The 12,441-nt window shown below is 43.9% G+C and overlaps 2 protein-coding genes across 2 annotated transcripts; one reads left to right on the top strand and one right to left on the bottom strand.

Moving 5' to 3' along the window:
- The first annotated feature begins 4,084 nt into the window (after positions 1–4,084).
- On the top strand, positions 4,085–6,026 carry LOC128442949 (uncharacterized). The gene is made up of 2 exons (XM_053425600.1): positions 4,085–5,541; positions 5,640–6,026. The coding sequence occupies exons 1-2, from the start codon at positions 4,944–4,946 to the stop codon at positions 5,684–5,686; spliced, it is 645 nt and encodes a 214-aa protein (XP_053281575.1). The 5' UTR covers positions 4,085–4,943; the 3' UTR covers positions 5,687–6,026.
- A 1,197-nt stretch (positions 6,027–7,223) lies between these two features.
- Positions 7,224–12,189, bottom strand: sephs3 (selenophosphate synthetase 3). The gene is made up of 8 exons (XM_053425599.1): positions 11,815–12,189; positions 10,890–10,993; positions 9,749–9,856; positions 9,431–9,585; positions 9,005–9,095; positions 8,820–8,919; positions 8,384–8,596; positions 7,224–8,236 (listed from the first exon to the last, which is right to left on the bottom strand). The coding sequence occupies exons 1-8, from the start codon at positions 12,089–12,091 to the stop codon at positions 7,998–8,000; spliced, it is 1,287 nt and encodes a 428-aa protein (XP_053281574.1). The 5' UTR covers positions 12,092–12,189; the 3' UTR covers positions 7,224–7,997.
- Positions 12,190–12,441: the final 252 nt, after the last annotated feature.

The raw sequence follows: 12,441 nt of genomic DNA, 5'->3' as shown, positions 1-12,441 counted from the left end.
CCCCAGGATGATGTGCGCTGCAAGATGATGTAAGTGGCAGGATGATGTGCGCTGTAGGATAATGTGCGCTGCAGGATGATGTGCACTGCACGATGATGTGCAGTGATGATGTGCGCCACAGGATGATGTGTGCTGCAGGATGATATGCGCCGCTGATGTGCCGCAGGACAGGACGAAGGGCACCGCACAATGATGTGTATCGCAGGATGAAGTGCACCAAAGGACAATGTGCGCCACAGGATGAAATGCGCCACACGATGATGTGCGCCGCAGGATGATGTGTGCTGCAAGATGATGCGCGCTGCAGGATGAATTGCACAGCAGGATGATGTGCGCTGCAGGATGATGTGCGCCGCAGGATGATGTGCACTGCAGGATGAAGTGCCGCACGATGATGTGCGCTGCAGGATGATGTGCGCTGCAGGACGATGTGCACCGATGTGCGCCCCAGGATCATGTGCACCGCACGATGATGTGCGCAGCAGGATGAAATGCCCTGCACGATGATGATGTGCACCGCAGGAGGAAGTGCGCCGCACGATGTTGTGCCGCAGGATGAAGTGCGCTGCAGGATGAAGTGAGCCGCAGGATGACGTGCGCCGCACGAAGATGTGCGCCGCAGGACTATGTGCTGTGCAGGACGATGTGCGCCCCAGGATGATTTGCGCAGTATGATGATGTGCGCAGCAGATGATGTGCGGTGATGATGTGCGCCGCACGATGATGTGGGCCGCAGGACGATGTGTGCTGCAGGATGATGTGCGCCGAAGGATGATGTGCGCCGCAGGATGAGGTGCGGTGATGATGTGCGCTGCAGGATGATGTCTGCCGCACGATGATGTACGGTGATGATGTGTGCTGCAGGATGATGTGCGCCGAAGGATGATGTGCGCCGCAGGATGAGGTGCGGTGATGATGTGTGCTGCACGATGATTTGCGCGCCGCAGGATGATGTGCGCTGCACAATGAGGTGCGGTGATGATGTGCGCTGCAGGATGATGTCTGCCGCACGATGATGTACGGTGATGATGTGCGCCGCAGGCAGGATGGTGTACGCCGCAGGATGATGTGCGGTGATGATGTGCGCCACAGGATGATGTAAGCCGCAGGATGATATGCGCCGCACGCCAGGGCAGGATCAGCGGTGGCTTTGCGCATGCGCGATTCATTTGCAGTGTGGAGGACGCGGAGTGTGGGTCTCCTCTCTGCTCTGACTGCAGGACTCCTGCGTAAGGCTACTGAGAGACTGACCGCCTGTGAGTGCGTTGGGACGGCGGAGGGGCTCACGGCAGCACCCGCTGCTTGTTGAGGACAGTAACTTTGAGGAGAAGACTGTAGTGATATAGTGGATGGATGGAGGAGAATTGCAACTTTTGATTTATCATTTAGAACAGCAAGAGGACAAGACAAGCATGTTACTTCTTCCTCCTTTTCAGCAGTGTTAATTTCGTTGACGAAGACTATGACGAAATATATTCGTTAACGACCTTTTTTCCATGACGAAGACGAGACGAAGACGTAACGAAAACGAATCTTTGAAAATAAAAACTATGACGAAATCTATTTTAATTTTCGTTGACGAGACGAGACGAGACGAAAATGTTGGTGGTTGACTAAGTCACAATAATTTTTAAAACATCATCGTATCAGGCCGTCATGAAGTATCAGGAGCGGGCGAGTGTGTGTGTCTGTGTATGTGTGTGTGTGCGCCCCAGATAGCGCTCCGGTCCGTAGCTCCGCCCCCCGCCTCGCGCACTCGCTCAGAGAGACACAGTGAAAGCAGAGCGCGTTCTCGTGGAGCAGCCTCTCAGTGACCGACTGCTTCTTAACTATGGAAACAGTGAAAACCAGAGTTTCTATGGTCTCAGCTGCTCAGAGATCAGCGCGTCAGCTTCTTCATCAGAGCAGAAGCTGCAGTTGGTTTGTACCGATGTTCAGTTTCTGTGTCCGGCTCCAGTCTGACCTGCTCTCCCTTTTTGTTTTCACATTTAAAATTAAATATATATTTTTAAGCTATTAGGCTGCAGCTATATGTTTTTATAGAAAAGGAGTTTAATGTGGCTATAAAATGTGACTAAAACTAGACTAAAATGGAATTAGTTTTCGTCGACTAAAACTAGACTAAAATGTAATTTGTTTTCGTCGACTAAAACTAGACTAAAACTAAGAAGGATTAAAATGACTAAAAGGTGACTAAAACTAATATGCATTTTCGTCAAAAGACTAAGACTAAGACTAAATCAAAAATAGCTGCCAAAATTAACACTGCTTTTCAGACAGAAAATAAAATGTTAATCCATAGTTTCATTGTTGTTGCTGAATATTTATGTTGCTATGTGTTTTGTTTTCTACTGGTCTTGAGTTGCTGATCGTCTATTCTGTGATTTTTTTTTCATCCAATATATTTATGTCATCTCTAAATACGTTCGAAATAAACTAAACTAAAGTCAAACTATTGAAAATTCCGCCAAGTTAAACATAAATTGAACTCTTGACACGAAGGATATCAAGCAATGTTTTTTTTATGATAAAACAAGGTTCATCAGACGAGTGGAGAATATGAGGTATTGTTCAGATCCACACTCCAGTCCAAAAGGTGGTGGTAGTGCCCCGAGAAGTTGGTTACCAACCACCATAAAAAAAAAAAAAAAAGGTAAAGAAGAAGAAGCAGAGGCAGAAACAGAAGAAGACCTTCTGAATCATTATCTATCAAACGAGTGGAGAGAGAAATCATGCGAACCCGTAAGAAAAGCTGGGATCAGCGCCGAAGAGAAAGGAAACTAAGAATGCGCGACGTCATAGCCAATGAAACATCGGAGCAGAGAGAGGTCCGTCTGGATCATCTCAGGAGATACAGGAAACAGGTCCGAGACTCGGAAACACCGGAGCAGAGAGAGGTCCGCCGCGCATACAACAGAGACAAGATGCGCCGGGTGCTTGCGAGGAAAAAAAGAGAGAAGATGGTCACCGATCAGCAGGAGCAACCACTGCACAACACGGGAAACACTCAGCGAGCAAGAGCGTCTGGAGGAGCAGGGCAGGGGGCCACACGTCGGAACAGGAGGAATGTGCTGCGAACCTGGGAAACCCTGGAGGAGGCGGCCAAACGCCTCCTGGGTGACCGATGGAAGTACCTGGAGACATTGATGGCTGAGAGGAAAAGCGGGATTTCTGTGGCGGAGGCGTCGGATATGTTTCAAGATGAGATCAAACAAGGCCTCATACATGTTTGCTGCCTGTGTAATCGGTTACTCTTCCAAAAGTCTGAGGTGCAGCTTCCTGAGGTCAAGTTAGAAGACACTGCAGCTGATGGATTCCTACCCGATCATACATGTGAGAACTTCGGTAAAACGTCTGACAGCAGCTGTCCTCACCAGGACACTGTTCAGTTGTCTGTAGTTTAATGCTACAGACACAACTTTAAACACACGTGAACTGGACAGTTGGATTGATTTGCTGTTGGCTATCCATGAGAGCAAAGCATGAACTGATAATATTCATCACATCAAAAGTGAAGGGGTCATAAGTCACGGTAGTGAGACTTGGCACAGATCAGCTCACAGGGGCCTTCATCAGATCCCAGTCCTGCTGTGGGGTTCAAAGTGCACCAGATGACCTGAAACAGTGGACTGCAGATACCCTGTAAATCATGAATGAACCAAATACACTGAGCAGACTTTCTTCTTGACAGTTACAACTTAGAATTAGCATATGACTTACAGAATCAGAATTGGGTTTTATGCCAAGCAGGTTTACACATACAAGGAATTTGCTGTGGTGTTTATGTGCAATTATAAATATAGAAAATAGGAAAACAAAAATTAAGTATATAAAAAGCACTATAAGTAGAAATAGTCTAAAACTTGTATACTCAAATCTTTTCTTTGTAAATGTATTGTCACATTCCTTTAATAATAAACACTATTTGATAAGTTTTCAAACTTTGGGAATTGTATATGGTCAGAAAGTTGTTATTCCAAATCATATGATGTAATGTGATGGGGAATAACAACAATACACACTGACCGTTGCAGAATGCTGATCGCTTATTAATTCAACGAGGCATGTATCCAAATCCCACAAAACTCGGCACTGCACTTCCCATGACCCCTAAGAATACACATGCCGACCTTGAAGTCCATTAGATGAACAGCTCACAAGATATACGTTCCAACGTCAGATAGATGTTTGTGGAGTTAGTAGGTAGATTAAACGGTTGATTTGATCAACGTGATATCATTTTGATCTTGAGCTTTGAAAAAAAGTTTGTGTATTCAAATTAAGAGTCAGTTTTGGATTTTCATTTAATTATGATTTTATTCAGTTCTGGGATTCTTTTTAAATGATTGTTGATTTAGATTTTTCTTTGTCGAAAATATTTTGATATTTTATTGAATTTCGAGTTTTTATACTTTTTAGTTGCAGATTTTAGGTTTTCACATTTAGATATTTTCCTTTTTTAATCTATCTATGTACCACATCCTTTAGGCCAGCTGTAATTAAACCCACTCTAAAGCTGGTGGTTTAGCCTACTTCACACCGATATCTAACATTCCCTTTCTTTCTAAAATCCTTAAGATAGTTGTCACTAACCAGGTGCTTCAGAACAAATATGTTATGTACTCTTATCAAGCATGTCTTCAGGAAACAGCATATATATGTGTGTGTGTGTGTGTGTTATTATTATTTTTATTAATAATCATAATGTTTTTATTAAGATTATTATTCTTTGGCTATAACGAGACTCACCAGAAGAGTGAAGTATAGATGAAAAATCATTCAGATCCACACTCCAGTCCAGAAGGTGGCGGTAATATACCAAGAAGTTACTACAACCACCGTAAAAAATCTAAAGAAAAAGAACGAAGAGGCATTGACAGGCTGAGCAGTGACATCATTCGTTACCTGCATCATTATCCATCAGACGAGGGGAGAGAAGAATCATGCGAACACGTAAGAAAAGTTGGGATCAGCGCCGGAGAGAAAGGAAACTGAAAATGCGAGAAGCCATGGCCAGTGAAACCCCGGAGCAGAGAGAGGTCCGCCTGGATCATCTCAGGAGATACATGAAACAGGTCCGAGACTCGGAAACACCGGAGCAGAGAGAGGTCCGCCTCACTGACAACAGAGACAAGATGCGCCGGGTCCGTGCCAGGAAAAAAAGAGAGACAATGACCATTCAACAACAACAAGCACAACACAACACGGGAAACACCCAGCGAACCAGAGCGTCTGGAGGAGCAGGGCAGGGGGGCACTCGTCGGAACAGGAGGAATGTGCAGCGAACCTGGGAAACCCTGGAGGAGGCAGCCAAACGCCTCCTGGGTGACCGATGGAAGTACTTGGAGACGCTGATGGCTGAGAGGAAGAGCGGGATTTCTGTGGCGGAGGCGTCGGATATGTTTCAAGATGAGATCAAACAAGGCCTCATACATGTTTGCTGCCTGTGTAATCGGTTACTCTTCCAAAAGTCTGAGGTGCAGCTTCCTGAGGTCAAGTTAGAAGACACTGCAGCTGATGGATTCTTACCGGATCATACATGTGAGAACTTCGGTAAAACGTCTGACAGCAGCTGTCCTCACCAGGACACTGTTCAGTTGTGTGTAATCTAATGTCCAACTTTTTTTTTTTTTACACAGCCCAGAGTTTAAAGATTCAGCCCGGGCACCCTGTCTCATTTAACTAAAAGTTGAAAATGCCACATCCATGACGATGATATGACCACAGGGGGGCTTTATCAGACACTTTAGCTGCTATGGACTTCAAACCGAGCTAGATGACATGACAGGTGGACTGCAGATATCCTGTTAATCAACGAGTGAACCGAATAGACTGAGCAGACTTTCTTTTTGACATTAAGAAATGACCAGATATGGTTAATCAGAAACCATTTAAACGTTGTGTGCTTGGAGATTCAGATAAGCTGAATATGTTTTCTTTGTAAATACACTGTCAAATCCCACTATTAATAAAACAATTTTATGCCTCCATGCCAACAACAGCCAGTGGCCGGAGGCATTATGTTTTGGGTTTGTCCTTACTTTCGTCCGCCCCACGCTTGTGAACAGGACATCTCATGAACAACTTCTTCTTCAAATTTGGTACAAACATTCACTGGACTCAAGGACTAACTATGTTTTGGTGGTTAAAGGTCAAGGTCACTGACTTCACAAAGCACGCATATCTTCAGAACACCTTAAGGGAATCCTTTTACAAGAGGCACAAACAATCACTTGACTCAAGGATTAGTAGTTATGTATTAATATTAAATAATATAAGTTATGTGGTGTAGTACACAACAGCGGGTACAAAGTATGTTTATGTTTACTTGATTAACATAAGCTCAGCTTGAGGGATTTTTTTCAAATTTTCAAACATTCACTTAGACTTAAAGATAAACTAATGAGAATTAGTGTTTTTGCACAAATAGTCACTTGGGCACAAAGATGAACTAATTAGTTCAATATCACGGTGACCTCACGTTCCTGTGAAGGGGATGTCAGTAATACCCGTAGGGAATTGTGTTACATCAGGCACAGTTAACTTGGACTCATGGATGACCTGAATAAAATATGGTGTTCGAAGAGCAGGGTCACGGTGACCTCTCAGGGACACCAAAATTCCGTGAGACAGTTGCTGCTAATCAGCTGCTTCAGAACAATAATGTAAATTAAAACTTTCAGTCACGTTTTTGCAAAGTCACAAATGACCTTTTAGTTTCAGATGAGGAGTTTGTCTCTGTCCTTGTCTTGTTAGATCTTAGTGCAGCTTTTGATACCATTGACCCTCACATCTTACTAGAGACTGGAATAGTTAATTGGCTATAAGGAACTCATTTATCAGATCGATTCCAATTTGTACAAATTAACGAGTCATCTGAGCACACTAAAGTTAATCATAGGGTTCCTCAGGGTTCTGTTCTTAGTCCAATTTGATTCACTTCATTTATGTGCTTATATCAGGAAACATTGTAAATTTGCATTGCTATAAGGACGATACCCAGTTGTACTTGTCAATAAAACCAGAACAAAGTAATACACTATCTAATCTTCAAGCATCTTTAAAGGCCATGAAAACCAGAATGACCTGAAATTTCTCTCATTAAACTCCTACAAATGTATTCCCTTCCATGAGCACCAAGGGTTAGAGGGACACCAGTGGTACTCCTGCCAACTCTTTCTTATGAGTGAACATTTGTTCCCACTACACTCACACAGACAGCGTTTCATTCTGAGTTGATGATGGTTTTTATTGATTATTAAAAAGGAAACCTACAAATGCAGCTTAAGACCTCCAGCAGGTCCGACCACAATCCAAAGGCAAACATCCACTCCACCTGTCCCCGCTGGCCGGGGTTTAAAAGGTAGAACTTCATTAATAAGGAAAGGTGGGAGGGACATAGTGCTGGACGGCCAATCAGCTGACAAAGACAGACATTCTGAGCACCACCCAGCTGGTCCAAAGGAAGCTGCTCAAGCCTTCCTTTGGGCCGTGTGGGCAGAGCCAGGTGCCGGGGCCAATGAACCTTTTTTTATCCACATTATACATTCATCAACATGACATTACCAAAAAAGTCAAGAAAAACCTCTGCTCCACTTTCCCACCACAAAGCAACCCAGTCACACCATAAAATATTCAAACACACACACAGTTACACTCAATTTTCATCACTAACTGAATTTGGAAAGATTGATGTGGAATTATTTCCCTCAAGAATAGCTTCTTATTTTGCCTTCAGATAAATTATATAAAGTCACCATGATTTAAGGAAAAGTGCCAATTTAAATAAAATGGGATTGAGAGGGCGAGTACAGCATACCACCCTGATTTATATTTCCTTCCAAAGATGGATCAATAGTGTCTTCTCCCACTGGAAAAGATAAGTGATTTTTGTCTGTGCTCTTAGCAATTTGATTGAAAAGGTGACAAGATGGACAGCAACATCACACACACCCTTGCACACATATGAAGGACCAGTGTCAGTGGAGCAACAGTGTCTATGACAAATTGGGGCTGGGAGAAGGGCTGGTGGAGCTGTTGTCCTGATTGGCTGCCTTGCTTCCTCGTGGTGGAACCTCGATAATGCGGGGCTTGTCAATGATGCGAGCATGGCGGTCGCCTTTCTCTACGATTCCAATTATCCACGCCCCTGAGCCTCCAGCTCCAGAGCTCTGGCTCTTCATCTCGGAACAAAACTTGGCCGCCTGCTCTCGGGGTAGACACACCAGCAGCCCACCTTGAGTGATGAGGAGGAAGAGAGAGATTTTAGGTCAATATATAGATTATCACTTCAACCATTTGAATTAAAAAGGAAAAAATGCATTGTTAACATGCTCATTGAAAGACACAACGACATTTATTGTGCATTACTCTGTGTTCATACCAGAAGTCTCTGCTGATGTGCCCTGAATAAGGTTGAAAAGGTTGCCACAGGCTTTACTGATGGCAGTCATCTTGGCTATGATTGGCAGGTTGTGGATGACAAAGGCCACCTCATTTCGTTGCTGTGCCGCCAGGTTGTTGGCATGACCCAATAACCCGAAACCTGTCACGTCAGTTGCAGCGTGGGCCTGGAACTTGTGCATTAGGCCTGCCGCTGGAGACACAAACATGAATATGAGCCCGATTACACAAAAAGTGGACCAAATCTACAGAAATAATTGTAGGTTAATGTTCAATTTATGATTTGCCATTGAGTATGAGTTCAGATCAGAGGTGTGGCATCAAATAGAACCTCTCAGATGCAAATTAAATGATGAATACATTTCCATTTGCAGTGAGCACTGTAGGCATGACCATGACCACAAATTGCCGTGTACCTGTGCGGTTTAGCGTTCCCATGGAGAACATGGCTTCCTGATAGGCTTCTTTTACTTCCTCTTTGGTGACAACTAGTTTGATCTTGTTCCACCTCTCAGGCTGATGAGATACAGAGAAGGAAAATGTCACCATTTCATGACAACGATCAAGATAGTGCTGATGTGAACTGAATTGAGTGACTTACCTGATCCAGCCACTGGTGAGCATTCACAGCCACCTGTGTCCCCAGAGGTTTAGTCAGGACCAAGACGTCACCTGGTACTGCACCGTCCGGCCTGGATAAACAAACAAATAAGCTTTTTAAAAGGTGGCTGTTATGGCCCTGTTACTGTTACTTAGCCTTTATTTGACATTTATGAGTCCAGTGACCGTAAATAAACATGAACCATGCATCTCATCTTCCTCCCAAAGATGATAAAATATCCTGATCAGTTGCTGCCATCAACTGGACTGGTGATATAATTGATAAATAATGGTGTGATAAGAACTACTGAAAATTGTACTTTTATTTTAGAAAATGTATTTGGCGTGTGTGGAATAAAATCATGTGAGAGCACACATTGCAACAGAACCTGACTTCAACAAGGTAACAAAAATGTGTATGACTCACATGATGAACTCGTTCGGCTGGCAGACGACTGATGCTACTCCTCCTACGATGATCCAGGGGTTGATCACAGTCTGGCCACCCGTCACAGAAGTACCTCCCTCCTCTGCCGCGTCACGAAACCCTTGAATCATCAGCGGCATTACTCGCTCACGATCCTGTGTGGTACACGTACATACAGACTGTATTGAATTGTGACAAGAGATCTTAGAGATAATGACATATATACCTGTGAGATTAATAGAGGATAACGAGCAGTGGCATAAATAAATAAATGAAAAAGACATTCTGGCAACCAGCTTTGAACACACATAGCACTACCTTGTCATTCATCTTCTGGCTGACGCTCAACAGCATCAGCATGTTGTCACATTCTGTAATACCCATGGCGTAGAGATCACTGAGGACGTTAGCACAAGCTATCCTGCCCTGAGAGACGGACAACGAGACACAGAGAGAAAGTGAGTGACAGAGAGCAAAAATGGTCAGGGCTTTTTTCACTGCTTCTGTATCTTACAAATTTCTAATTATGAAAAAGGACAATCACGCTTGAACCAAAATTTTCTGCAGTACCTCATGAATTATATCACATCTTTTCCTTTCTACTATTATCAGTTGTAGTGCTTATCTAATAACGGCAGTGACAAAGAATGTGAAGAACTGCACACACACACAACCCACATAACTGTGGCTGAGGGGTAGAGTGGTCGTCCTCCAACCTAAGTCGGTGGTTTGATCCCCAGTCTGACCCATCTGAAAGTGTCCTCGGGCAAGATGCTGAACCCTGAATGGCTCCCCATATAATAACTAAGTGTTGCGATTAGATACACTGTATGAATGTGTGTGTGAACGGGTGAATGTAAAACTGTACTGTAAAGCGCTTTGAGTGGTCATCAAGACTAGAAAACCAAACCATTTACCATAACTTTTGTTTTAACTCACATACACACAGCATAATTATGTATGTAAGCAATTGTTAATTTTTTTCATTGAGGGCCTAAATTTCTTGTGTGCTTGTAATTCTTTTTGTTTAAGGGTACAAATCCTCCTTGGGAAAACAGTGCAGAACACTGAGTAACCAAGTACAATATAACATAATGAATAGTGTCTCAAGTATGCATTATCATGATCATATTCAAATTGGCACTAAAGGTGATTTTAAAATGCACATGCCAAAGAATAACAACAGTCTGTCTGTTGTTTGGTTTCAACATTAATTCAGTGAATGTTTAGTGAAGTCTTGTTGTGACACATTCAGATCGAAAAGAGTTTTTCATAAGATTGTGAGTGGGCTGATATTTTTCTGTAGTAATTGTGCAAGCTTTACTGTTTTTGTGTCTAGTATATATCTAACAGGTGGCAACGATAAGAGCAGTGACCTGGTGTTGCCTCCTAACCTGATCCACTTAGAGTGACCTGTCTGTGAAGGCCTCATGCAGGGAAACACCAGCGTGTGACTCACCATCATGTAGGGATCCTCCACCAGAGGGTAGAAAAAGTCTGTGGTCTGGACCAGTGAGAGTCCTCCATGTCTCAGGGGAATCACACAGCAGTCCATCCCCACACCTGGAAACACACCACAGTGAGGAAGAGGGAGACAAGTGATGACAATGCAGCAACCTTGCAAAAACTATTTATTTAGATTCTTAAAGAGTGAGAATACTTCTTCTGTAGTACTTGAGCTGTACGAGATTGCGCTTGTGTTGTTTACTAAAGGTAGAATTTCTAGATCTCAGTGCTCACTCAGTGTTCCTACCTACTCTTCCCCTGTAAAGACACGGAACTAAGCTCAGAATCAGGTTTTATTGCCAAGCAGGTTTAAACATACAATAAATCTGCTCAGGTGTATTTTTGTAAATATACATATGAAGAATATATAAAAATAGGAAAAAAAGATGAAAGATAAAGAATACATTAGCACCAGGGGAGGGATTATGCAAGACGTTATGTCAGAGTCTTCACTCCGGCTTATGACACTCATTTACGAGAAGAAATGCTGGATCACGAACATGACCTTTGAACTCAATATACCAACGCTATTGCCATGAATTATTTCTGCTGAATCATGCTTACACACGAGTAACTCGACGACTCACAGGACTCGTGTCCATGCTTGTATCTATTATTCGAATTTACGAAGTAGCTTAGCGACAATTTACCAATGCATTTAGTTGAAGTGTTCACACGTTTAATAGGAATGGACAATTAAATGATTGGTTGTAGCCCCCAAAGCTGCCAATCTATCAAATGAGTTGCAATTACTTCACACAAGCTAGCAGGGTTAGCTGCAGTTCCGCTAGCTAATTGACGTGAACCAGAAGCCCTGACAGGGTGTACTGTGCGGGGCAAGAGAAGCGATCTGTGCTGACTCCGAATGTGATCCTCACCGAGTCGGGGCCCGGGCAACTGTTGGACGAACTCCGATGCTTGGTCACCGGCCTTCCGTGTCGCGTCAGCCCGGTCCGGCTCCAGTCCCGCCAGGAGTTTGAGCAGAGCCTCCTGCGGGACCTTGCAGCCTCATCCCTTCAGGTCCGAGAAGGCTGTGAGACGGAAGCCGCGTTCCAGGCCGTGCTCCTCGGGTTTGAAAGGCTTGTATCCAGGGGGGAAACAGCCCTCCGAACCAACAACCTCCGACGGGGCAGGCGGGGACGTGGAGACCGACATGTTTGCCTCAACACCACCTCAGACACACGACGCCAGTCCCCGGACTCAGGCAAACACGGACGCCACGATGAGTGGAGCGTGTGTCCGACGAAGAAAACGGGAAACCAACGCGACTTCCTGTTGTAACTTTCACCGTATAAATCCCATTGTATGAAATTCAGCAAAAGCATCATTAAACAATCATGACATGTTACATTAATATAAGACTTGATTTTATTTTATATTAAAAAGATAAAAAATTCAACCCATAGCGAAGGCATCGTCGTCAGAGGCACAGGAGCAAACGTCTTATTCTGAAGGAGTAATTGACAAGTCTTGCTTCCTGTGTGTCGCTGTTTGACTTGACACAG

Source organism: Pleuronectes platessa, chromosome 6 (genome assembly GCF_947347685.1).
Source record: "Pleuronectes platessa chromosome 6, fPlePla1.1, whole genome shotgun sequence".
NCBI lineage: Eukaryota > Metazoa > Chordata > Actinopteri > Pleuronectiformes > Pleuronectidae > Pleuronectes > Pleuronectes platessa.
Note: the sequence above shows the minus strand (reverse complement) of the source record. Positions and strands in the feature narration are given on the sequence as shown.